At 40.8% G+C, this 27,899-nt stretch overlaps 1 protein-coding gene across 1 annotated transcript; it reads left to right on the top strand.

Moving 5' to 3' along the window:
• The first annotated feature begins 51 nt into the window (after positions 1-51).
• foxn2a (forkhead box N2a) lies at positions 52-27,899 on the top strand. The gene is made up of 6 exons (XM_084735815.1): positions 52-195; positions 15,484-16,061; positions 20,426-20,550; positions 20,834-20,883; positions 21,527-21,595; positions 23,294-27,899. The coding sequence occupies exons 2-6, from the start codon at positions 15,498-15,500 to the stop codon at positions 23,716-23,718; spliced, it is 1,233 nt and encodes a 410-aa protein (XP_084591941.1). The 5' UTR covers positions 52-195; positions 15,484-15,497; the 3' UTR covers positions 23,719-27,899.

Here is a 27,899-nt window from a genome sequence, read left to right as displayed (position 1 = left end):
GCTGAAGTGGGCCTGTTGCCATGACGACGGCAAGGGGTTTGGTAGCGTTGCCGTGCGCTGTGTGATCTGCGCGCTGCGTGTATGGAGGAAGCAGCTGCTGATCTGATCTCTGACATTGTGTGAGACAGACATCTGAATAAACTGCGCACAGACGTGTCTTTAAACACACCGCACCGAGGCACGCCGTGCATGATTGTGAGTATTTGACCGTTTATTTTAAAATTTAACATATTTAAATCGTGTTCGGCAGGGCACGGGTTGTGTTTCGAACAAGCTAAAAGTAAATGTGGTCAAGTGACTTTGCTTAGAGCAGCCAGCATGGCAGATCAAGCGACAGCATGTGGCCAAGCTAGCTAATGTTAACGTTTTTATACTTCTGTCTGTTCTCCGGGCTCGAAGCTTGAAGAGTAGAGAGGGATATTAATAGCACCAACGAATGGTTATCGCTTGATACATGAAACTAGAAGTACTGTAATATTCTAGATAGTTAAAATGTTATGCTAACGCTAGCAGTAGATTTACCTTCACTGACCCACCGAGCAGCTGCTAACGCTGCTCTGCCTCTCGGCTGTGCTGGCTGAGCTAACGCTGGTAACGCTTGTGAACTCACTCTAATTAAAGCTATTTAAAGCTAAAATGTAATTAACTAACTAACCGGTGATAAGTAACTTCGTCGCGTCTGTTGGGAAGTGTTGTGCAATGGTCCACGTCATTTCGCGTAACTTTGTATCGCTCATTGTGTCAGTGGTTGTGGTTGTGAGTGTAGTCTTGTGTCCGTGGTCATTAAATGCCTCACTGTTTCGAGCATTAGCTCCAAAGCATATTAGTTTTCTTTGCTAACAACACTTTCTGTGGCTCAGATTAAATGTCTTTGTTTGTCGCGTGGTTTCTCAGGTTGTAACATCAATAGACACCGATATTAAATCATTTTGTTTAAAAATTTTAGACGCATATCTTCTCCTCATATCTATAAATAGTTGAATATTTCATGGTATATATCGGCTGTACCAGGGGTTGGGAGGCTACACTGCCTAGCTAAGCACATGATGTAATGGATTATCACAAGATTGTCCCAGATATAGAGTGCTCTGCAAACAATGTCAGAGTGTAGGAAAAATATCTCTCTTTAATCCAGTTGCATTTACTTCACATCAGGGGTACTTTGCCCAAAATGACAAGAGGTTAGGGATCAGTTAATATAAAAACCAAAATAATAATAACGTTATATATTAGATAACATTAATACACATGAAAGGGCACATAACTCATCTTTCTTTATTTTCACACTAACTGATTTATTAACTTACTAACTAAATTTACTTGTTTCAGGTTTGACAGATAAATCACATATTTAACTATGATGAGATGTAAATTGTTTGGTAACATTTGAAAGAGTTAATACAGCATTAAAGCTACTACAATGAGGTTTAACTGGTTGTAAAACGGTCTTAAATTTATTACTCATGCCTCCATATGACCTACATAACTTAACAACTAAACCATCTGCGAGAAGATCTCTCTCTATAGTTTTTCTCAGTGCCTGCCACCACATCGGATTCTCCGTGAAATCAGATGAAACAAGCCTGTATTTATAGTTTAACAGCCAAAGTTACAGCGAATAGTACGTTAGCCTGTTAGAAAGAAGCAGGAGGACATTTTTCTTTAGATTATTTTTATTTTTGATGCTATGTTTTGTGGTTATCACAGAGGAAACACTACCACTTTTGTCCACAGGGACCTCCAAAATCAACACAGTATGAAAGTTTCCTGTAGCTTTAAGCACTTTTGACATTAAATGCACATAAATGGGGTCAGAATTATAATGATTTGTTTCAAAAGATTTTTGGGGGGCTTTATTGGACAGAACAGCTTAAGATAGACAGGAGAGGGGGGAGTCATGCAGCAAAGGGCTGCAGTTTGGAATTGAACCCATGGCTGCTGTGAGAATTATCATCATTTCTGTATAACTTTAACTCATCTTTAACTAATCCACAATCTCTGATTGGTTCTCAGAGGTGAACATTTTCTTTTATGACATTCCATTATGACAGTAAACTGAAGATTTTTGGGTTGTGAACAACATTTTCCACCAATTTCTGAAATTTTATGGAATAACTAATTGATTAATTGAGAAAATAATTGGCAGATTAATCGATTATGAAAATAATAGTTGCAGACCTACTAACAACCCCTTCATACAAAACTGGTACATCTGTCTGTCCTTCCTGGGGAAAACTGTGGCAATTGATTGTCACTGAAAATTAGAAAATGGTCAGAGGGCCACTCAGCACCCTACTGTGGGCCAGATTTGGCTCGCAGGCCACAAGTTGAGTATCACTGCTTTGTGTGCTATTTTTGAATCAGCCTTTATAAACTTTATGTTATTCCACGTCTGCCCTTGTTGTCTCTCTACTTGCCATCTGACAGTGTTGTATGTTCTGGACAAAAAAACAAATCTAAAATTCATTGGGTCCTCTGAGGTTTACGTGTCTACTTGCAAAAAAAGTGATGGGAAATTTTCTTTTCCTTTGTGAGGTTATGACATTAATGTAGACTGACGTTCCTTTCTCCTTGCTTGACAGTTGTTAAAGCCAGAGTGATAAACAGAAGACAAAGGCAACGGGAGCTTAAGGGACAGAAAAAGACAAAAAAGAAACAGATGTTGTCAGTCTGCCATTATTTTATTGGCAGAATCTCCATGGCCATGTTGTAGGTCAAACCATCTGTTGTCCTTGCTGTTGTTTGTAGTTGTAGCATGTATCCTTTCCTGTACATGTTTATGTACAGAAGCCTCTGAAGGGTACGTACTTCTGTCTCCCAGAATAGATGAGGGTCTGCTAAGTTTACTGACATTCATTACTATAAATAAGACCTGTCGTAACCCAGTGATGCTGTTATTGCTGACGTGAAATGGCTTTAATAACTGCGGGGATCTAAAATATTGTCAATAGAGTTGAATTATCTTAAGTAATGTGAGCCACGAGGCTATTTGAATTGCTGGAATCGACCTCTAAGACATGGCCGTATCCATAGGTAGAATTACTCTGTGGTTTAAGGCCTCAGGAAGAGGTGAAATACAGGTGAAATAGGAGGCAGACTGCCCTTTATGATTATTCTAGTCTTTTCTTATGGGTCTGCTCACTGTATCCACTGTTTGAGAATGTAGCCGGCAGACTTGGAGTGTCAGATGTTTTTACTGATGATAACTTGAAACTGAAATTTACAGCCAGTCAGTGTGACAATAGGCTGGGTGGCATGAGTCATAGAATCACTTGGTATTTTTGTCTTATAATCCTGATGGTAAACCCTGCTGTGTTGGCCTTCATGTTCATTAGACTTGACAAAATCAAAGTTTAGGCATTTTACTCTTAAAGGGACTGTTCACCCAAAAATCAGAATGATATATTTTTCTGGCTCTTTATCCATCTATTTTTTTTTTCTTTTTGCTGTGAGTTGCAGCGTTGTCTGCAATGTCTGTCTTCTCTTGAATATAATGGGACTAAAAGGCACTTGGTTACTCAAGAAAATCTGCAAACTTTGTACTGCTTTGTTTCACTAGAAAGAAAATAGTTCCGGTAGATTCTACTGCAGAAGGAAAGTAGTTCATGCATGAAACTGCTTACAGCAAGGCCTGTGGATTTTCATGAGTAACTGGGTCATGATTTTGTTTTTGTTTTGAATTTTTAAATGTATGTTTTGGTGCTTTGAGCACCATTTAGTCCAGTTATATTGAAGAGAAGGCAGACCGCTCTACAGCCAATATTTCCAAAACTCTGAAACTCACGCCAAAAACATTTAGATGGATAAACAGCACTACAGACCAGGGGAAAAATATGCATCTCTGATTTTAGTGTGAACTGCCCCTTTAATATTTTTTAGTTAAATATAAAGATTTAAAGTAATTAAGGGAAATGAGTGAATATTTGACTGTGCTATTATAGTGATAGACACAGTGGTGTCTGTATTGTACATCTGAAGCTCTTCTACAGCTCTCAAGAATGCCACACTTCATTTTTACAACTTGGTAAACACATCGGTGTCACTTTCCTAAGAAGTTGCTGCATTGTACTGAACCGATGACAGAACAGGAAGATGTTCCTCAGAGGATGTATGAAAACAATGAAGCAACGTGACAAAAGAGACCACCATAGAACAACCTTTTTATCAAGTGAAATTCTAGAGCACAAAGTGCATTTTCAATCCACTGGAACTCAGTTTTCCTTTTCAATCACCACAGCATACTGAATATAATGTATAAAACATCTTAATAAGGAAATAACACTGCACTGGATTGTCGACGGTAGCTGTGAGCCCCTGTCTTGGCAAAAGTGGGACAGAATCTGCACTTCAAAATGGTGGTATTGCCATGTAATCAGCCTTATCACAGAATTGTGTACTCTGACCCAGAGTAAATGAAAGGTTGTGTCCTCTAAAACACGCCATGTTCTTTGTAGGTATATGAGCGCCTGTGTTTACGAAAGCTGACCCATGTGGCAGGAACTTTTGGGATTGCTTAACACAGTCGAAACCTGGTTTCTCATGGATTGGCTGAACAGAAAAGCTCAAAGCTTTATAACCTACTGTTCTCTGAAAACCCTAATTACCCAGTCACTTGAGACTTTGATTTTTACTGACTGTTTAAAGTAGTTGGATTGTGGTAACCATTATTGTTGTAATGGAGGAGGTTGAACAATTTGATGATTGACAGAATAAGGAAGTTGACAGTCTCTGTTCACTTGAAATGATTGTGTCCCCATAATTATGTTGTTGTGTGCACATTTCAGTGTTTTTACACATTCAAAGTGGAAAATGACTTAAAATAAACACAGCATGTGTTGAAAAGGAAGTGAAGGTAGACAGTCTTTGCTTCTTTAGTGTTTCTTTTTCTTATATCAGCCAAAGAGCGTATAAATAGAAGTTTTTTTATGTTTATGTGTTTGTCCTCCCATTATGAGGGCCTGGGTTATTAAATTGACCATCGCATATGGGGCTGCATCATCCGTTGATTATTGTCTCAATTAATAGATTAGTTGCATCTATAAAATGTCAGAAAATTGTGAAAAATGTTGATCAGATTGTTTTCTAAAGCTCAAGGTGACGTCTTCAAATGTCTTGTATTGTCCACAACCCAAAGTTATTCAGTTTACTATCAAGAATGAGTCAAGAAACCGGAAAATATTCACATTTAAGAAGCTGAAATCAGAGAATTTTTTACTTTTTTCCTACTAAAACCAGTTATGGCTGGTGCTGACCTATTTGGCTTGTGGAGTTGACTTCTTCAAGCAGTTATGTAGTGTTTGGCTTGAATGATTGACGCTGCACACGTTTCATCACCCGCTCACGCCCCGTGCGTTTTCTGATGGAGGGATATCCCCTGGAGTAGGTCGTCTTCTGTTGGCTCGAGCTTGTGACATTCTGCTAATCAAACAGAGGTGCTAGCTCTGAATTTGAGATGCAAATGTTAACCCCTGTAGAGGCACGCTTTGCACTCATGTTTTCCCTCTCTTCTTTAGCTGGTTGAGTTTAATCTGGTCATGATTTTATTTTGCTGTCCTGATCAACTTGTCTGTTTTTTTTGGGGGTTTTTTTTGGGTGATGTTTCACGTCATTTAGCATCTCCCGAGAGACCAGCGTACAGCTAAATGGCACCTATTTTTATCCTCTTTGCTTTCTGCTTAACAGCTGTCACTATTTTACAAACCGGGGTCAACCTGTTGTAGGTAATGTCATGACGTCAACGAAAAGACAGGACGAGTTTGGTTCTGCAAATCTAAAAATACATGGTCTGAATGGGGAATGTTTTGAGTTTGTTTTGAGTGTGTGTGTTTACAGAAGTTGAATATGGGTAGTGTGTGTATTCTTGTTGTGGTCCATCTACTCCAGTTATTGTTTTACATCTCTTGATTGGTCACAGTGGTTACGCACTGACTCTATAGTGAGCAGCCCCCTCCTCTTTCTCTTCCCTGTCCCTCTCTAACCCTCTAACTGTCCCTGTGCCTGTCTCGTTCCTGACGGGGTGGACTCAAGACGAAGCAGCCTATTAGGGCCCGCCTCCTTGAAAGCAACACTGATGTGATCGTTTCCTTGACTGAGAGAAAGGAAGAAGGAAGCACGGCTGTGTCCTGTGTCACAATGGGTCTTTGTCTCGTCACCCCTGGCTGAGTTAACGGGATTTATTTAATTGACGGCCTTATGATGACAACAACAATGTGGGATGACCAGCTTGTTTGCAGATGATCAGGGTTTTCTAGGACGTGCGGTGGGGCAGATGGGGAATGTTTTGTCACTTCACCACAATTTTTGAACCAGTGCCAACTGAGGTGCCACAGAACTTAAACAATTTAATTTTCAGTTGGAAAACAGTGTCATCAACAGAACTGGTAAATAGTTAGTTAGTCCTGGCCTTAAAGCCATCTTACACTCTCAATTAAATAAGAGTTTTTGTAGAGATGCTCTGTACTTGAAACACTTGAATCTATGAATAAGTACTAAACTTTGCTTTTTTTTTTAAATGTCTGGTGTTGTCATCAGATCACCATGGTGTTGTATAAAAATTTCTTTGATGTGTCATCTTGTAGTTCCTCTGATTCCACCAAGTTGTCGTGACTAATTTGCTCTTGTCTCTGTGGGATATTTTATGGTGAAAGTTAAGGCCGGGTACTATAAAATCAATTAATTTTTGTAGCACTGCATAAACTTTCCTCGTACTGAGAGTTGGCACATGTGAGCTCACAGGAAATGTTCTTGTTGTGCTATTGGGTTTCAGACCTTAAACTTTGATTCTTTAGGGAAATTCAGGTTGTTTTGTATTAAAATAAGGTTTCTGCAGACAGAAATGTGCCATTTGGCTTGGCTTGACTCCACTCAAGTTGCTCTGTTTCAGTTTTCCAGTAGGAATGGGAGATATAGCCCTAAAATAATCACAATATTTCAGCTTTTTCTGCAATAATGACATTCTTGATGGTATAACAAAATACTGAAAAATATTTTGGCTTAGAGTTCTTAATAGCTGTTGAGCTCCTCTAGTGGGTTTTTGGCCCTCTGTGTAATCAACCTGGTGCGTCTGCTTGATGTTGTGAAATAAGTTTGTTTTATGCCCCCCATTTGCTATTACAGTCTTCTTCCACTTCTTACATATTACTGTGGTTTCTTGCACTTCGCATGTTTTGTAACCAAACCACTTCCACAACACTGAAGTCATCCCCTTTCTGGAGCGAAGTCCTCCACCGTCGACCTGGTAGCAGCATTACTTTCGCTTTCAACCACGCTTGTTGTTGCAGTGTCTAATAGTGTGATGTCATTCTGTCAACAAGTCAGAATATTTCCAGCTGAACAATACGATATGGCACACTCCTGTTTTGCACTGCCAAAAGTTGTGGATAGTACCTGGTACTTTTTGGGATATCACCTTGATGGAGGTTCCAGGTCAGCTGAGCTGAAATGAAGTGGTGACCACTGATTGGTCAGAGAGAATTATCACAAGAATCCTCACTAGAATCATTATGGACATCCTGCACACCGACTACACTTGGTGACTGAAATTTCAGCCCAAAAAATTTAATATTTGCAGAAGCTGCCAGTATTGAAAGTGAGAGCAAGACAAAATATAAGAGGTTGTAAAGTAGACTAACATGCAGATCGCCAACCTTTCAGTGATGCCAGAGCAAAAAAGCACTGAGCTCATCTTTATGTTAGCCTATATAACTGCATGTTCATGCTTTGCTGTGTATGCACATTTGTTGATTTACTCACTTCAGAAGCTTCAGCAAATATTTTCATTCGTTGAAAGCACTTCAGGCTGTCTTTATGCTGGTTTCTTTGGGTCTGTGTAAGAGGCCTGTCTTCCCACTGTATTTGACATGGACATCTAATGAAGAATTCCATTAAGGCTGCAATTAACAATCTTTTATTGTCAATTAATCTGTTGATTGTTTTCTTTATTAATCGATGAGTTGTTTGGTCTATAAAATGTCAGAAAATGGTGAAAATGTCAACATTAGCATTTCTCTAAGCCCAAGATAACAAGCTAAAATGTCTTGTTTTGTCTACAGCCCAAAGATACTCAGGTTACTGTCGCAAAAAGTAAAGAAACCAGAAAATATTGACATTTAAGAAGCTGAAATCTGAGAATTTACCCCCCCCCCCCCCAAAAAAAGAAAAAAATACTCAAAACTATTAATCAGTTATTAAAACAGTGATTAGTTTAGTGATTAGTGCTGAAGCTCTAGACTTCATTAGTTTGCATTGAGTGATGAATAAATGCTTTTGTCACTTCACTGTCCTGCAGGGCCTTACTGGTGGTTTCTCTTGTTTCTTGCACGCAAAATGCACTAGCAAACACTTGTAGTGTTTACATGGAGGGTAATCTCACACAGAGCACATTCCTGAAAGGGCTTATGTTGAAACTTTAACTGAACAGTTAAAGGAACATTCAGTGTGCCTCCAAATATACAGAAAATTTATTGAAAAAAAAAAAAAAGATTTGGACCCTAGTGTACAGGCTTAGAGCAAATGATTTGGCGACGAGGGATTTTTTTCTGTGTAAAAGTATATGAGGTTGTTGTGTGGGTCGATTGGCAGTGAGTGTACACTGAACCGAGAGCCACATGACCCAAGAGATAAGGTTTCAGTGTTGGCTGGGGGCTGGCATGTACTTTTACAGGCCTCACCTCGGTGGACAGTCAAAGTGCAGTCCTGTGTGTGCAAGTTTGTGTGAAGTTAATGTCTCTGATGAAAATCACTATCATTATCCATTGTTTTGTTTGCCAGTTTTTCCTCAGACTGTTAAGTGATTGCAACAGTCAATTCATTTGGTTCGACTCGGGTGTTTGTCAGCAGGTCTATAAGCTACATGCTGGTGGAATTCATAGATTGCCAAAGTAAATACCGCCGCTTCAATAAACGCTGCCTCTCGGCCCCTAGCTGCTCAAGTCCACTGTTTTCAGCGTGGAGCAGGCCCGGCCGTCTCTGTGTGAAGTCTGCATTTGTTTTCTGAAAATGAACTTCCTCAACAGGCAGGAGGTGTTTCCTTCCCTCCCGGTCCTCTGTTTGAAACTGTGAGGTGAATACTGAGCGCTTCTGAAACATGACTAGAGCAAAAACAACTGCTCCTTTGTACGAGCCGAGTGTGGGGCCAATTGTAATGCTTTGTGCAAGCTTTTTTCATTTGCTTTCACCTCGGGTGCTCAGTAGATCGTTTTAATCCATTGAGTAGTTTTATTAGAGAATGTATCATTTAGCGGTAGTCTGATTAGCCTTCACATTAATGGATGCTTTATTTGTTATGACATAATTTGACCCTCCCATAAAATAAAAGACTGCCACTTGGCTACGTCGCTCTGGAACGGCCTCTTTCTCTCTCCCAGGCTCTCCCGCTCTAACTCAGCCCCCCTTTGTCTCATTCACATTTTTAGAGCTCCAGCCAGTCTGGGTAGTCACCTAAATATCAGTTAGGGTTTCAAATAACAGCCCTCGCCATGGGGCTTTGCGACACACCTTTGTGTATCTGTTACAGAGGTGTAACTGGTTTGTGTCAACTGGTTTATTACTTGTGAAGAGGGTGTGGCACAATTACATCTGTGTATGAACTACTGAAGGCTTTTACATGCACAATATCTAGAGTTTTTGTTCCAAAATCCTGTTAGTTTGTTTATTTTTACTGAACAAAATGAGCTTTTTGGTGCATGGAATGTGTATTAGCCTGTAAAGTATGCCTTAATGGCTCTTAGTCAGTAGTGCCATGACATCCAGGTTGGCTGTGGCCTTTCCCACTGCTCTTTGTCAGACAGGTTTGTGGAGAACGGCGGCAGACTGCTGGCCTCAGCATTTTCCGCCTGTATTGATCTCCCCCACATTAGCTCTCTCTTCATGCACAGACATGAGCACAATTGCTTCCCTTACAACATTGGCTGCCGTGGCAACTGAGTCCCGATCGTGAGATCCGCTCCCAGAAAACATCTCGAACCGGCACCTCTTCATTTTTGATGCCGCTATCATCTCCTTTACATTCCCCCGTACATATTTGACGCGTCAACGGCTTGATTTGCCACTTAAAGCTATCTCCATATGTCTTTGTGTATTTTTGAATAGGCTAAGTGCTTAACAGGATAAAAGAGCAGTTTGAAAGGGGGGAAAAATGTGCCTTGGCACCTGCTGTTAGTGCCTGCCTGTTTGCACATGAATATGATGAGGCTGGCGGTGCGCGGGGCTATTTTAACTTGCAGATGAGCCATCAGGTCAGCACCATTGCAGCTTTGGTGTATTTTCAAGGATGAGCTGCAGTCAACAGGCCAGTGCGGCTTATTAGCTCCCTCTCCCCTCGCCACTCTTTACACACTAGTGTCCCATTATTCATCGCATTCCCAGCCGCCGCTCTTTGATGCCTTTTCATAAGAGCAATGATAACTGCGATCATTGCAACAGCAGTGGTAATTGACCAGCTGCAGTCACGGTAAAACACTTCCTGTGTTTGGCTGGATGCAAGGCAGCTTTCTCCGTCGTCCACCATGCCCCTGTTGATATTCAAATGACGGGCTTCTGGAGGAGCTGCTCAAAAAGAGGATAAGCGCTCCCAGGCACCCAAGGGCCCAGCTGAGAGGTCAGGGCTGTGAAGATGGACTGAGGTGAAGCTCTCTTGTGCTTTAAGGTTAATCAGTGGTCAGACACTTTAACCGGTCAGTGACTTCTTCTCATCTCCATGCCACAAAACTGAATCAGGTTTACAGGCAGTAATTCATGGCCTGCTGAGGAAGAAAGGGCAACCAGGAGTTTTAACCAAGGATGTCCTGATCCAGTACTCAGTATGTGTATCAGTCTGATACTTGCCACAATCACTGGACTAAATATGTTGTCTTTCAAGTAGAAAGAAAGTAGTTCTGATAGATTTTTCTGCAAAAACAAAGAAGTTCCTACATGAAACTGCTCACAGCAAGGTCTGTGAATTACCTTGAGTAACCAGGTCATGATTTTGAAAAGAGACACTGGTTTTAAATTTTTCAAATGTATTTTCTGGTGCTTTGAGCTCCACAAGCTGAGTGCCATTTAGTCCCATTATATTCAAAAGTAGGCAGACGTCTCTACTGCTCATGTCTCCAAAACTCTGCAACTCATACCAAAAAAAATTAGATGGATAAATAGCACTACAGGCCAGAGGAAAAATATTTATTTTCAGTTTTGGGGAGAACTGTCCCTTTAAGCTCAAGAAAGGAAAAAAGCAAAACAGGCGAGTGCAATTTACTGAAATGTTATTTTGAATGTTTTAAGGGTGCTGACTGATTAAAAATGCTGCTAAAAGTTTTCTGTAAGAAACTAAACAGCAGCAGCAGTATTGCAGAACTGAGTCATGCTGTGGGTTGTGTATTTCTTGCTTCATGGTTGTAGAATATTTGTTTCACAGTTTGAGCATGATGTTTTTTAGACAGCTTGGTTAAGCAAAGTGCATCCATAAAAATGTGTAATTAACAGCTGTTTAAGAGAGAGAAAAATATCTGATTTGTATCAACGGATACTCAAGGCACCAAACGAGTTGTCACGATAGCAGCACTTTAAACTTCAATACAATACTAATTTAAATAAAACGATGGTCAGTACCTCTTCTGATACCATGACACAAAGGGAAACAAAGTCCTAGGCACCCAAAATAGGATCTCTTTTTTTTTTTTAATGAACAACCTGAACACAGTGCTGGTACAGAAAAAGTCACTGAACACTGTCTGGTTTTGCTGCGAGCCAAATTTCGGACAGGAAAATAAAAACAGAACTGAAGTCTTGAACAAGCACTTAGATTGATTCTCTTTTTTATAACTTTGGTACTCTCGAGCCTGTCTAATGTTAGTACTGTTTTAAACAATGTGGTATTGAGGCGTCATTATTTTTGACAACCTTAAGTGGCATTGAGCCATCCCTGGTGTTAACCAGGAACAGATGCTAATAGTTTTTTTAAGCACTGGCCTCATGGGCCACCAAGCCCCTAATTTTAGTGGCCCAAATATAAACTTGTGTAAAAACAACACAGAAAAGACAATTTAACACAGCCCTCCTTAACTGTGACGCTGTGTTGTCTGCTGTTCCTATCGATTGTGATGTGGTGTTTCCTGAAGGCATAGTTTCCAATGAAAAACAAGCTAGACTTCTCAGCTATGAGGAAACTGATGACACACACCACAGTACGTGACATTTTTAGATGCGTCTTTTATTTACTCCTAAACATTCATGACCATTTTGTTTTTTCATAGTCGTCCTTTTCTGTTTCTGGTTCGTCTATAAGGATCACATTAGCAGTTCAAGCAGTGCAACTATATCCCTGACATACTGGAAACTGGCTAGTGACAAGTCCTGTTCACTGTTTTTGCTGAATGTTGAACTAAAAAGCTTGAAGGAATCGAACTGTGACATGTTGGTGAAGACTCGCAGTAGGGGTATAAAAGCTCACACATATGAGAAATATCTGGTGGCCACAGAGTAACTTTTTGTGGCCATGGTTAATGCTGAATCTGGTTAAGTGTTGACCCTGAATCCAGAAACCACACCTTTTAATCAAACAAAGATCTGATGCATTTGAGGCTGACTTTGCTGCACCTGTGTTGGCTTGTGGTTTACTGTGACCTCAGTGCTTGTCATCAGCATGTATTGGCTAGCACAGTCATGGATCTGCACCTGATATAACCACAAAGAACAGCCTGGTATCCTCACTCATCTGATCTTTTTAATTTAATTTCATCTAAACATTTTCATTTAATATTTGGCATGTGCACATGGCTAGCTAAATTCTAAAGAGATTCCTGGAAGGGTAAATTATATTGTCCTCCAAAACTGCAGGCTTGTCTGCATGCACAGTCCTCGCTCTATTTGTAAATTCACTCGGAGTAGGAACCTGTCATGTCAAGGGATATCTTTTTGTGTTTTGGTCTCTTGAGCAGAGAATTTCTTTTAACACAAATGGGCAGTTCTCTCGCTGCCTGACATATCTGATTGCTCTACTTTGCTGAGAGCTGTGATTCATCCTCGACTGAGGATAACTTACATAGCCTAACTCGCAACCACTGAGTCTCAGCTGGCTCTCTGTCTTCCTCTCAGTCACTTGGCCTCTCTTTCTGTCCTCCTCTGTCTTTGCATAAAAGGATTTTTCTATTGTAATGCCTCTTCCTATGTCCTCTGTGCTCGTCCTTTGCCTTTGTCCTGGAAACCTCTTTGACTCACTTCCTTCTTTTTGGTGATAAATATCGCTGAATTTTATGTTGTCAATGGTGCTGACAAATGAAGACGCAGGCAGTCAGTCAACTCTAGAGCAGACAGGATGCACTATTATGACAAAACTTAAACAAATTCACTCCATATATCCTTTAAAGGCTGAATAAATAATGCCCTTAGATTTAGAAGTCATTCGAAACCAAAATAGGATCTGCCTGCTACATGTTTATCCCCTCACTGAGAGTTGAGTGGTCATTTTGTAAATGCACTAATGCCTCCTTCCCCCTCCTGTTCTCGCTGACAGGCTTTGACAAACTCATTTGTGTGTGTGTGTGTGTTTTTGTGTGTGTGTGTGTGTACACTCCCTCTCCTGTCTCACCCACTGTGCAAACACTCTCATTTGACCCAATTCTTATCTTATCACAGAAATGAAAAGATATCCCAATCCACCATTCTATGTGCGCCTTTACCTTTCGAACCTCCCAAACACACTCGCATCTCAGACCTGGTCCAGAACATCCCGGACCAGCCTGGACCTGGACACCTTGTGTCCACCCATGTGTGCGGCAGGAGCGTTTTGCAACAGAACCAGCCAGCACGCATTACTTATTTTCTTATTATATCTATATATCTTGTTTGTGGGATTTCTGCTCTTAATTGAAGGGACGGCAGGGTTGTCATGGTGACACCCAGGACATAAAGCTTGTTGTGAGCTGAGGCAGAGAGTGATTTCTTTGTGCTCTTGGCCTCACTTACCCAACGTGCAAGACCATAGCTTGTATTGAGTTACTCAGGTTTTATAAACAAAATGCATTTTCAAATAAGTACTGAAGTACTTATGTCAGTGCACGGAGACTTTGACCAGTCTTTTTCTGTGCCTCTCTTAAAATCAAAATTCAATACTGGGCATGTAACTATACAAAAAAAATCAAGATATGATAATACCACAGTAATCAGTCCATGATCCAGTATTCTGCTTTCCTTCTTTCATGAATAGAATAGGCTACTGGCCTGAATTATCTCTGGAAATGAATGAAGTCGCCTAACAACATAAATTAAACAGTAAAATAAAATAATTGACCATGTACTATCACAGCAGATTTTGCCACAAGTTAACAAAAAAAACTGATACTTCCAATACTTTTTCAATACCACGTTTAAAAACAATACAATACTAACTCTTAATGGTGGCGAGAGTTCCTAAGCTAAAAAAAGGAAATGATCCATGTGCTCATTCAAGAACTCAGTTCAGTCTTTTTTATGCTTCCTGAAATTTGTCTTGCAGCAAAATCAGACAGTGTTCATTGACTTTTTCTGTATCAGCACTGTGTGCAGGTTGTTAATAACAAAAAAAAGCAAAGAAGTTTTCTCCTGTTTTCCTTTTGCTGAGGTATTAAAATAAGTATTGATTATTCTTTCTTTTTAATAGTATTTTAGTGAAGTTTAAAGTTCTGGTATTGTGACAGCCCTTATCACCACAGTCTGGTACAGCATTGAGACATGTTTTTATTGCAATATCGTAAATGTTATATGTTGTTATATTTCTGCTCAGTACATTAGGTTCAACTTGGAACTTTGACAGGATCATTGCTTTTGCACAAGATAACAAGCTACCAGTTCTTCCTCTGAGCTCATGTAAAAAATAGTCTCATTGTCTTATTAATAAGGGTACTTGGGTGGAATTGGTTAATAATACAGGCCTCCTGGCAATATTGAATTTCCTAGAGCTGTTAAATGACTGACAACTCTCGGGTCTGTAGCCTCTTTACGCTACTTAATCTGGCATGTGACAAATTGAGACTTGATCCTGGCTGAATGCAGATCATTCTGTAAGAGCCATCCACTCTGTAAGATGGAGGCCTTCCACTCAATCCTGCAGTCGTCGGATGGTCTCAGGCTCATTTACACATAACAAGCAGCTGGTTCTCGTCTGAAACGAGGTGGGCGTCAAGGAGTGGAGCCTTAAGTCGGTTCGGCTTCTTGAGAGGACCTCCTCGAAGGTCCTCGGCTGGAGTTAAGAGGGGCGGAGAGCTGAGAGCCTCTCCGTCCTCGCCAGGCGTGGAGGAGAGGGGCAGTGAGAGGGCCAGGGACTGCGGTAGAGGCAGACAGACACAGCTACAGGGGGTGTGCCCCCAGGGAAACCTTAAGAAAACAAGGTCAACGCTCGGAAGAACACATCATTCCATTATGTCACATCCAGTTATTTCATACTGCCCACTTTTTAAAATCAGTTCACCACCAAGACCTGTGATTTCTGCATAAACATTAACAACCTCTTCTCTCCTTTCTTTCCAGACCTCTTTGATTTAATGGGTCCAATCATTGGGATGTCACCAGATAAGAAAACGGAAATTCCGGGTATGCAAGAGGAGCGGACAGGGCTCAGAGGTGTTTGTGGTGTGGGAACACTGCCAGAGGCGGAGTGCGCGTCCAGTCCGCTGGCAACCAGCGTGGATCGTACCGGAGGCAACGAGGATGAGGAGCTCACCAACCTCAACTGGCTGCATGAGAACCTGCTGCAGAACTTCACTCTGGGAGGTCCGGAGGCTCAGCCCAGCGGCAGCCCCCTCTTCGACATAGAGGGAGACTACGGGTCCAACCAGGGCCCATCGTCCTCCTCCTCATCTTCGTCACACGGCAGAGGCAGGGAGCGGGACTCGTTGAAGTCTAAGCCCCCTTTCTCGTTTTCTCTCCTCATCTACATGGCCATCGAGCAGTCTCCCAGCAAGTCTTTGCCTGTTAAAGAAATCTATGGCTGGATTCTCGAGCACTTCCCTTATTTCTCCAATGCTCCCACCGGCTGGAAGAACTCAGTCCGTCACAACCTGTCCCTGAACAAATGCTTCCGCAAGGTCGAAAGGAGTTTGGGAAAGGTAGGTTGGCAAACTATGTTCTAACTTTCATACACAGATTTAAACTTGGAAAACTGTTTACACTTTCAAAACAAAAACTTGAAAGTTCCTTGTAGTAGCTTTAAATTATGCTTCTTGTCATTGTTTGATGACAGTTAAATATCCATGAGCCAAAATTGTGTCTGCTTTGTGCAGCGAAAAACAGTTAACTGTATTTCAGTGTGAAGCTGCAGTTTGGCTCATGTGACAGTGTCCGGGGCTGTAGCACAGCCGCAGGGACCTCTGACTCTGCTGCGATAACGGCGGAATCCAGTCAAGGTCACAGATACTCCTTCAGAGGAAATGCAAACACAGCACACCAAGATAGGACTTTATCTCCTGGAGCACTACAAGGTAGTGCAACTGTTTTAACCAGGGAGTGAAGCATCCCACAGTGGGAAACCTCAGCCTCATACAGCGAGAACGAAGCAAATGTGACCTTAAAGTGCAGAGATGAGTTTGTAGGAAGAATGTTTGCCAGCCCGGTCCTGGCAGAGTTATGTGTCTCTAGTTTTCATATGTGTTTATCTTATAGTCTACAAAGAAAAAATAGAGAAGTTGACCTTCTCATCTTTATGCTTAAATGCAGCCTTGCATATCCTGTGCAAAACATGCTTGTCAACAGAGAGAAATGAGTGAAGTGTTTGTTGTGAAACTGAATTTACTTCCTAATGGTTGCGATTTCGATTTTTAGCTTTCCAACCTTTGTGTTTAGAAATATGAAAATGTACAGAAATGAACCAAAAAATGAAAATGCAGTCATTTTCTACTCACCCTCATTCCGACTGAAGGTCCAGTGTTTACTGTTGGTCCTTAGCCTGGAGCCATGTTCACGTGCGCGTGCACACCGTCAGAAAATGGGTGTGTGTGGTGTGACGGTGTACACAAGTGAACAGATTGTCTGGACTTTGGACACCCCCCTTCACTGATTTTTCTGTTTGAAAACTGGAATTAATTAAGTAATTTGGTGCAGTGATGCTAACATTAATGCTAATGCTATCTGTGGCTCTCACCTCACTGCTCAGTCGCAACGTTATGCTCTGAGCTAGCTAGCTGCTGAATGCTACTCAGTTACACCACATTGCAAATTAATTGTAGCAGTTTTGCCATTTCCTTTTCACATATGATTATATTGTTACCTTCAGGGCGAGTCTATCAAGTAAATTTACATAGTGCAGCAACACAAACACACCCACACACTGGTGACAAAGGTCATAGAGCAGAACCAACCAAAAGTTTCCACAAAAAGTAAGTTACTGGTATCTGACCTACTACTCTTGTAATTTAGCTGGCTTCACATGAGGCTTAATCTGTGCAGTGTCTCTTGACTTCCCGTTAATGTTATAACATTTGTCCAACATCGCTCCAGCCTATGGGAGTAGCCACATTAGCTGTGCAGCATGCTAACGCCCAGTCAATAGGTCATCCTACCCAATAAACACTAAAACAACATAAACATGGCAAAACTTTGAGCTCCCATGTTTGAAGTCAGGTCACGTACAGCTGGTATCGATCCATCCTTGAGCCTGAACCGTTACCGACCCATGTATTGCTTGTCAAATTTTTTGAAGTATTGATTCATTCATTGAAGTCGTGGAAAAAAGAGAAAACATGAACGCTGCAGTTGTTGCGGTTGCTCGCCACCCCCTGTGGTGAGGGTGAGGTTGTTGTTTGATCAGATTTGATTGACAGTGGCTCGTAACATAAACAAACAACCCCAAAGCTGTCATTGGAAAAAAAAGCCAGAAATCTCTCATGAGAAATAACCAGAACTGTTCTAACTTTGACAGAAAATGTTCATGTAGGAACTTGATGCTCATAATAAGAAGCTACTTAAGAAAATTGGTTTGCAGAGCCTGATAAGAGTTTAAGTGCAGAACATGTCAACAGTAAGTCGTTGTTAGAGCTGTAATTAATTATTATTTTCAATGTCAATTAATATGTTGATTATTTTTGCTATTAATCAATTAATTAATACACAATAACAACACACTGTCACAAGCTTGTCAGTTGACAAATAGGCCCAAACATGTGGTGCACACAGCTGTTCATTTGTGTACGCCACACGATTTGACCTATTTCTCAAGTCTTTCCTGTAACAATTATTCTAGTCATCGATCGATCAATCATTTTCTCCACTGATCAATGAGGTGTTTGGTCCATAAAATGTCAGAAAATGTCAATCAGTGTTTCCCAAAGCTCAAGATGACATCCTATTCAGTTTACTGTCAGAGAGGAGTAAAGAGACCAGCAAATGTTCACATTTTCACACAAGGAGCTGGAATCAGAGGATTTAGATTCAAACTGATTAATTGATTAGCAAAATTTAATAATCAATAAATCATACCCTACACATTCTAAGCTTTTTTTTTGTTTCTCTTCAGAATACATCTGTTGCTCAGGATGAAGGCAGGGCGGTTTAGGAGTACAGTCAGACCTGTGTCAGACTATTGTTTGTGTGTTGCTATCCTGATCCAGGGAGTGACACAATGGTAGCCATATTGAGCTGCAGTATGAGTTCAGACTTGTGACCGGTAGAGCCCGTGGTGCCAGGGCTGTGCCTGGCTAAGACCTCGTATTTTCCCACTGCGGGGAGGGGATGGCGGTTATCGCTCAGCGAGTAGCAACATGGTGAGGCGCAGGCCGCTCAGCATGCAGGTGCACAGCGTGAGCCCTTCTTCGTCTGCTGAGAGACCAGCACCAGTTTCACATGACACTGGCTGGTGGTTTCCGTTGCCATGGAGACATTTCCTTCTTCCTGCATCAGGGCTGGTTGGTAATCTGAGTCAAGGTTATTCTCCTCCCTCCCTCGCTCTATTCTCCTCCCAGACTGGGCAATATGCCGCCATCAGATAAAGTGACAGTTAACACACTCCCGCACACATCACCAACAGACAAATTCACTCCTCGCGCAGCGCCCTGGAGCAGTTATTTCCTCCTTTTGTCCAGGCTGTTAAGGAATTCTTAGTTAGGCGTTTGCTATTTTCCACTGTTTTGTTTTCGATGAAGTGCTCCTCTAAGGACTGTTGCTTTAAAGTTGTTGCCGTTTGTGCAAAATGAGACTTTCTGAAATGACATCTGACACAACACTACTCTACTTTCAGTGCAGTCAACACTATGTAGTACTCAGATTATGGCAGCTGAGAATTTTCTGAATGTAAGCCCTTTGACAAATAATTCAGTGCATCATTTTAATGGATTAAGAATTATATATTGCTACAAATAGTTTAATCTGTCAGTATTTTTGTTTTAAAGCAGTATGAGCATGCCTTGTGTAAAAGATGCTATGGACCTTATTGTTGAAAAAGTGATTTATTTGCCACAGTGACTAATCTCTTAAAGGTTAGGGTTACACTTTACCTTTTTCATGATAAATAACAATTATTTGCAGCACTCTGCAATTACCCAGATCACCAAAATTGATTGCGTACTTTCCCAGTGAATCTTTAAAGGCACAGTGTGGAGTTTTTGACTATTGGTAATGCAGTGGAGTCATGTTTTTACGAGAAGGCCCTCATTTAATTTGCATTGTGCACACATACAAGGACGCACATACCCAGCATGCATGCACATGGGCGATGTGATAACATAGTCCTGCTGCTGGTTTTATCCTATCACACCGACTGACAGTTGGTAGTAGTGAAAGACGTGTATTAGTGCCCTCATTAAGACAGTGAAAAAGATTGGAAGCTAGAAAACAAGAATATAATGACAATGCATGATTTACAATAACAAGAAATGCTGCTTTGCAAATGTTTTATGAGGAAGGATACACACAATAAAATCTGGTGAGAAATATTGAACACTGATTTTTTACAGTTAATACTGATAACTGATAATGACCTGCTTCTCATGACTGATACTGATAAGATACCCAGTAATTTCACATTTTTGTATTTTAAAAACAAGTTGATATAAATTTAAGTTTCTGTACTGTTAAGGGTAAGAAAGGCTAAGAAAAAAATGGATGTTTTAATATTCCAGCTCAAACCAAGGCAAATCCAACTGGCATCACTGTTACAATAAAAACAAAGAACAGTTCTGACTCTTCAAATGTAGTAAAGTAGACTGTATAAAAAATGTTACCAAATATACCTTTACTTTTATAGAGCATTTTGCCTAAAAATTAAAATTAAAGGCTTTAAAATAATGTCAAATCAGATATTATTATAGCTGATATTTAGTGGCTAATATACCCCGATGCTGATATAGATAATATTGCTGGATAGACCAATATCAGCTGATAATTTATCGGCTCCAATCTTTATTCTTGCCTCAAGTGTCTGGCAAGTTACTTGTGTGTAACCTTGGTGTAGAAATTTAACTGTCCCTGCTTATCTCCACAGGCCAATGGAAAAGGTTCTCTCTGGTGCGTCGATCCCGAGTACCGCCCCAATCTGATCCAAGCCCTTAAGAAGCAGCACTTCCCTGCCGCACATGCCTTCTGCACACCACCCGCCTCCCCACCCAGGTAAACTTTCATCAGCCACGCTCTGGGTGTTGTGATTTATGAGTTTGTGTCAGCTTTGATGTTGCTTTGCAGAGCAGAGTTGGCGCATCAGCTCTGTGTCTGTCAAATCTTTTTTTTTTTTTGTTTAACTGGACTAGCATATCATAACAGATTTTTATTTTATTTTGGAGATCTGTATTTCTAACATTTGACATTTAGTTGCCACATTTGACATTTCTTTACATTGTCTTTGCAAACTCAAACTCAAAATCTGACCCTTCATGTTTTTGTTTACCCTCTGCAGTGCCTCCTCACCCCCTCGCCATCTCTTTCTACAAGGCTGCTCATTCAAAGGTGAGACCAAAGCAGACTTACCTCTCTGTTTACGTGCAATAAACGCTTGTCTGCAGATGTATAGAACTATCTGTGCAGTTTGTTTCAGTTTGTGTTTGTGCAGTAAATTTTATTATGTTGCTTTGGCACATTTCAGTCCCAGAACATTCAGCATCACTGTGCTTTTATCCTCAACTCTTGGTTTGATTTGTTGCTTTCAAGTCATTGATGCCTCATGTAGACCATAATGTTGAGAGCTCCCAGTCGATGTCTCAGCCTCCTCTTTCCCCCTTCTGCCTCTTGGATTTGTAACCTTGACGACAGGCAGAGGTTCTGCTGGTGCAGAGTGTCGAGCACTCAGTCTCACTGTAATCATTAATAATTTAGAGCCCCAGAAGTGAGCTATGAGGCTTTTAGACACTTTGTCAGGTCTGAAAAGATCGGATGCACTCTCAATATCAGTGGCTGGAATTTATCCTCTGGTTTGTTTCGGTGAACCTTCTGCAGATCCACTCGGTGAACATTGATTGGGTCACTATGTCTCCAGTTTAAAATTATCTGAAGAACCCAGTCCTCCCAGTCCTCCCAGTCCTAGCAGAGATGCCATGCTACCATGCTTTCACACCTTAGGACTGACCATCATGCATGTTCTCTCCTCTTCCAGAGTCTGACATTGATGCTGCCACTGCCATGATGCTCTTAAACTCTGCCCCCGGGCACCACGTTGACCCATGTAAGACAATCCACGAGGAGCCATACATTCACCTATTCTTCCAACTCTTTTTGTCTCCTTCCACCTGACATACCACCCTGTCATTGCTTAAATCTTCTTTTATTTTGTGTGCTTTGATTTGTGATGTGTGCGTCACCTGTTCTTGTACAATAAAACGCTGGTTCTTGCACAGAAAAGGTTTTGAGAACATTACTCGCATGGACTTTATTTTAAAATCATATTAAAGGAATAGTCTGACATTTGGGAAATACCAGTGTCATAAGCTGGTTAGCTTAGCTTAGCACAAAGTTTTGGACAAGGGGGAAACTGCTTAGAAGACTCTGTCCCACAGTGACAAAATCCACCTACCAGTACCTCTAATAGTCACTAATTAAAATGTTATTTGTTTAATCTGCACAAAACCCAAAGTGTAACAACAGCAATTATGTGCCAGATGATTTTTTTTTTGGAAAGGAACAGTTGCCAGGCAACTACTGGAGACTCCACACAGTTACTGGTCCTTCTCATCTCCACCAGAAAGTGAATAAGTCAGGGGTCAACAATAAGGATTGCCGTGTTGCACAGGTGAAGGAAAATGCAATGTTGGGCTAGTAAATCCAGTAATTCACTTTCTTGATCAAGCGAGTGGTAAAAAAGAAGAAAACAGATTTTTTTTCCAGAGCTAATGATGGAAGTACCTAATGAGTAACGTCCTTCTAATCTCTATTTAGAGTTGCACATGTGGAGTACCATGCGAGAAAATGACAGCAGGTAAAGAGAAAGTTTATGAGCTGAAGCACAAGCAAGCATTTTAATTATCCTGGAAACAAGAATTTAGTTGGGTTGTGTTAGAGGATGTAGGTGAAAATCTAACTGCGATTTTTGATATGCACGAAATGTTAGTTGCTTTGTATCCAAGACACACTGTGACCTTGTCCCGATTAATTTGCTTAAATATGGTTTAAACATAACAGTTACCTATAGTTGTTGTTGTTATTTGACAACTGCTAACAAATAAAACCGTTTATATACTTCGGCAAGTGGATTCTGAAAATGTTCAGAATCTTTTTTCTTGAGAATCTTACCAGCTAAAGTCAGTGTTAGGAGTGCAGGGTCATTCTATGAGGTAAATCATTAATTTCATGCTTTTTAAGTGTATTAAGTTGTAATGATTTGGACAAAAAAGACTAATAAAAACATGCTTATGTTTTACATTAGAACATAATTTATTTGTCCTGTACTTAATTAATTTGATTTAATTACTGCAAAGGCTGTCAAATGATCACTTTAGTGTGATTGGATTTGGTTAATATTTGTACTTTCCCCATCAGTGGTAATTCTGCTTTAACATGCATGCAGCAAGATATTTTTAAATCAGGTTTTCCCTGTTGGGGTGAGACAAGTCTTAGTTCTGCTTTATACTTGTAAACAAAGCAAGCTAAATCTACATTGTGTGGTTTACTGTGTCTGATTTCTGCTTTTTCTTCTTCAGAAAAAAAGTCTTTAACAAACCCCAAATCAATTGCTAGTTTACTGTAAAGTTCCATCTGGATTTACATACAGTCCCAAATCGCTGAAAAAGATGTTCTCTGGTTGGCAGCATATGTCGCTCCAAAACAATAACATGCAATATTTGTGGCATTTATAGTGCCGTAACAAGCTATTAAAATCTTCTTTTGCACTTAAATTTATACTTTTTCCATCTCCTGTCCTCCTCAGGCAATTCTGACGGCCCACTGGATCTCTCCCGACCCGACTCTGTCCTGGTGAGCAGCGATCCAAAGCAGGACCACAACTACAGCAGCGTCGCCCTGCAGCGCTGCTCCTCCCGCTCCTCCTCCTCGTCTCTCTCCTCCCTTGACGAAGGAGGCTGCGACGGCAGGCAGTCCCGCCGTGCCGGCAGCGAGGGCTTCCACAGCGACGAGGACTCCGACCTCTGGGACGAGAGGGGCGTCCACCAGACTTCTCGACGTCCGCCCGCCATCAAGTGGCCCGTCAGTAAGAGGCCACGGCGCGAGGTCAAGCCAGAGCTGGACGAGGAGCTGAAGGAGGCCGCCGGCTCCTTGCTGCACCTCGCCGGTATACGCAGCTGCATGGAGGGCTCCAAACGCACTGTCAAGAGCACAAAACTTAACAGGAAATGAAGATTTTTTTTTCTTTTTGCCCCCATCAGACTCCTCGGACCCTGTGAACCCTAACCTCTGACCCCTGATCGTGTGTCCCAGTGTGCCTCCTTCTCCTTATCTGATCGTTCATTGGCCATTTCGAGCCTTTTTTTTGTTTGGGAATAACCCTGTCCAACAAAACAAATGGCAATAGTATCGTTCACACAGGAGAACAAAGCCATATAGAGACTTTTGTAACTTCGGGGGTAACTGCTGGGGGTGGGTGCTTGGGCTATGGAGAACCTATCGAGAAACCTATCCAAAATGACCTGCCTGCTTCTGTTGGATTAGAAGATTTTGATTCAAGAATTTTCCTCTGAAAGACAAAACGGGAAAAAAAGCTGAAGGTTTTTTAACTCAAAGCGTTGCATGCTTCCTCCTCAAACCTGTATCCTCTTCCAAGTGAATCTATTTATGAAGCGAATGAGTGCATGTTTGTAACAGACGAAATCTAACCTCCTGGTGTTATCAGTTTCTCCTTTTTTGTGCTAAAGAAAAAAAACGCCACAGTTTTGAAAGGAATTCTTGCTCTACGAATCCTCTTGTACAAGAGATGCAATAATTAATCCACAACCTTAACTTTTTGATTATTTCCTGGTGGCATTTTTCAGAGTCGAGTATGCTAGTTAAACTTTACAATTAAGAGAAATAATGGAGTAGTACTATGATCTTGTTATGCGATAAACTTTATTACACACGAGCTCCGGCTCTTGTTTTCAGGATTAGCAAGACGTGGAAATAGTATTACTCTGCCACTGCCAAATTTGGTTGCAAAGTTAGCTATACTACTTCGCTCAGTTTTGTGCGGCCATTACTGTGCTGTACACGTGTAAGCTCTTTTTTTTATTTTTTTATTTTTTTTGCAAATCCACTGCTCACTGCTGTCGTCCCCTTTCATTCATCAGTGTGTTTTTGACATTTACTGTGCAGAAACAGCATATATTCACGTTTGGTGACGGCCTATGCAAAGTGAACATCTGCCGTGTGTTGCCAGATGTTCACTGCGTGTTCATAGGTTATCCTCCATAGATTTAATTTTATTTCGTGTGTGTGTGTTTATATCATAGTGCATGTCAGCCTGAACCTGAGATGACCATCGTGACAGAAAAGAGTTTGAAATGGTCAAACGCTTTTCTCCTAATGACAAAGTAGTCGTACTGCTCCAATGAATGTGATTGGTGTAATGACAGATCTCCTTGCTACAGCTGTGTTGTAGGGCTGTTTGGTACTCGGCTTGCTTCTGGTCCCTTTTTGAATGCAGAGCTGGTTTATAGTCAGCAACGGGAGCGGGGCAGAAAATTACTTCTTGCTCCATTATTTGGGTTTGCAGTTTGATTATACCTCCATGTGTTCTGAAAATTACAAACATGTTACAGCTAACTCTCAGCTGGCTGATCCTGTGGCCAAGTTAATTCACAATTTGTGAGAACGCGTTTCTATTCTGGTTCAAATAACAAAGAGTGAAGAGGATATTCAAGTGTATAAAGCGAGAAGGGGACACTGCAGTCATGGCCAGAGAGAACTGGGGTCTCATTTATAAAACTGCTCTTAGATCTGTACTTGAACTTCAGATTATTTCTGACGGTGTGTTTATATTCAATGCATAAAAAAACCTTGCTTATACAGTTTCGATGAAGCCAATTTGTAACTTACACACTTGTGCTCTATAAATGTCAAATTACCTTCAAATTGATGACACTTGCCTCCCTGTCAGTTTCCCCTCATACAATGCTGCACAAATCACAATTTAGTCAGGAACAGCCGTGGAACAAAATAAAAGAGCAAACTTTTTGGAAGATGAGAGGACGGTGAAGGTAGTGGAGATTGAAGCCAGGCATATTATTCAGTGGACTAAATATCACAAAGCTAAACGTAATTCTTATCACAAGTCCACCACAGGCTCAGGCACATATGCATCCCCAAGCAACAGCAATACCCCCGACATAAACCAGCAGGAAAATCACTTCAATCAAGTCTAAATTATGCTTAGGGATAAGATCATTTCCACCTCAAAGTAAGGTTTTGTAAATAACTACTTAAAAGGTGTTTTGAGCAATATGTAGCAATTGCACGTCCAAAAATTAGTTAGTATTAACAGTGCAGGAGTGCAAGACGCGTACAACATTGTAAACTGACAGTAACAAGCGATGATAATTTCTACACTGTAAGTTGATCAGATGTCAGTATAAAGCTAAACCAGACTCCATTAATGTGTTGCTCAGTTTAACCCTTATAAACATCTACTCCTAAATGATTACTAAGGATTTCTTACAGCTCATAAACGGACAGTAATTAGGCAAGCATTCTGCATTAATTTGAGCTCTAATTAATGCAAACAGGGCTAAATTGATCACAGGTCAGTTTTATGAATGACGCCCCTGGATTATATGTGCAGTCGCTCGCAGGCGAGGTATTGTGCAGATGTGTGCTGCTCTCATGTTGTGCCCTCAGTTCTGGCTGGCCATTAGTGTTGTGTCCTCGCTCTTCCTCCTCGAACAAAATAAGGAAGTGTATGCTCTCTTCTCACGCTGTGAAATGGAGTGTTTATTGTCAGTTGATTGCATGCAGCTCACCGAGGGGAAGTTGTGAGCCACTTGTGTAAAAGGACACAATTCTCGTCTGAGCTTTTTTTTTTTTTTCTTTAAAAAAAAAAAAAAAAAGGCTGCATACTGGTGGCATACAATACACGGTAGCATGGAAGCGCACAACTGGAAATTACAGTTTTATTTCCCCCACAGTCCTGGATCACTTTGTGTCACAGTAACTGTTAGTATAGCGTGCATGGGCAGTGCCAAACATTTTTTCTTGTGCCACAGACGTAAAACTGCAAAGGGCCATGGTCACTCACTATATCCCCCTGCTGCCACAGCGTAGTTGTGATTTAGAGCAACAATGCCCTACTTTTCTGCATCATCCGAACAGGAAATGGGAGAGGACTCTAGTCAGTACAGTGACTTAACCAATCCTTTGGTTTATTTTTGTCGCTTTAGAGTGGGAACTGCTCTCAGCAGAGTAAGCTGCAGCTCTCAGAAGTAATACTTGCATACACTGGTCTTATTTAGCTGTGAAAAAAGAACAAAATATTGTTCATTAATCATCAACTTATTTATGACATTAATTTATGGGATTATCGAATGCTATCAAACGCTGGTCATTTGAAACAAATGACGAGGCACATTTATTTTTCTCCCTCTGTGAACTCCTCTTAATAAGTATTTTGTTTTTCTCATTTTATTTTACAGCAATACACCTTTTTTTCTTTCACTATGTTATAGTGATTAAGTATTTTGCCAATGTCTATTGTCTTTTAGAGCGGGTGTTTTATTTTATTTTTTCAATTTAACCATTACTGCCAGGTTTTCTTGATGTTTTGTTTTGCTCTGTGTTAGACTGGATATAAGACAATTAATTAACATTGATCCTGAAACCTTCTGTTGCCAAAATTGATGTACAGCTGGGGTGTAAAATGTAAGATGGACACATTCCCACATGTACCGTAGAAGAAGATTGAATCATTTTTACATTTGCCTAATGATTATGTTTAGATATTATGACTTAAGAAGTCACAAATTGAAGATTAGCTCTCGACCTCATCGGATTAGAAATACTGCCACTCATAACTCATGCTTCCAGGTGGTGTTATGGGATGTTTTGAATCTCTGAATAACTCAGTCCCCCAGACTGCTGCTGTGTTGTTTCAGACCTACATTTACGTACACGGACAAATGCAGAAAACTTATGGAGAGACTTGTAGAGGAAAATCTCACTCATTCTTTCTGTAGCACTTGAAAAAGAAATGTTATGTTGGTCTCACAGCGACACCGAGTCAGACTACCTAAACGTTTTGGGGTCCGACTTACCAAACTCAAAACCCAGCTGTCTCATCTCTCAGCAGCTGTTGTTTATTATTGATTGTGTGATTCTCAAAATTCTGTTGCAGTTCTTATGGGTATGATGAACATTTTGTTGCATTTGACGAAGCTGCCAACCCAGTATCAGTTTGTGTCAGTTGTCTGCCATGTCTACTGGACCGACACACCTTTTGGTTTTTGTATGCTAACCTCTGTTGATAAAATGTTTATAAGATTTATTTTCGCCAAAGATATGCAATTGCATTATATATGGTATTACAAAATATTAATAAAAACCTGTTCTTGTTA

This window comes from Lutjanus erythropterus, chromosome 14 (genome assembly GCF_056507025.1).
Source record: "Lutjanus erythropterus isolate fLutEry1 chromosome 14, fLutEry1.hap2, whole genome shotgun sequence".
Classification (NCBI taxonomy): domain Eukaryota; kingdom Metazoa; phylum Chordata; class Actinopteri; order Lutjaniformes; family Lutjanidae; genus Lutjanus; species Lutjanus erythropterus.
The sequence above is the reverse complement of the archived record's forward strand: the minus strand, read 5'-3'. Positions and strand labels throughout refer to the sequence as shown.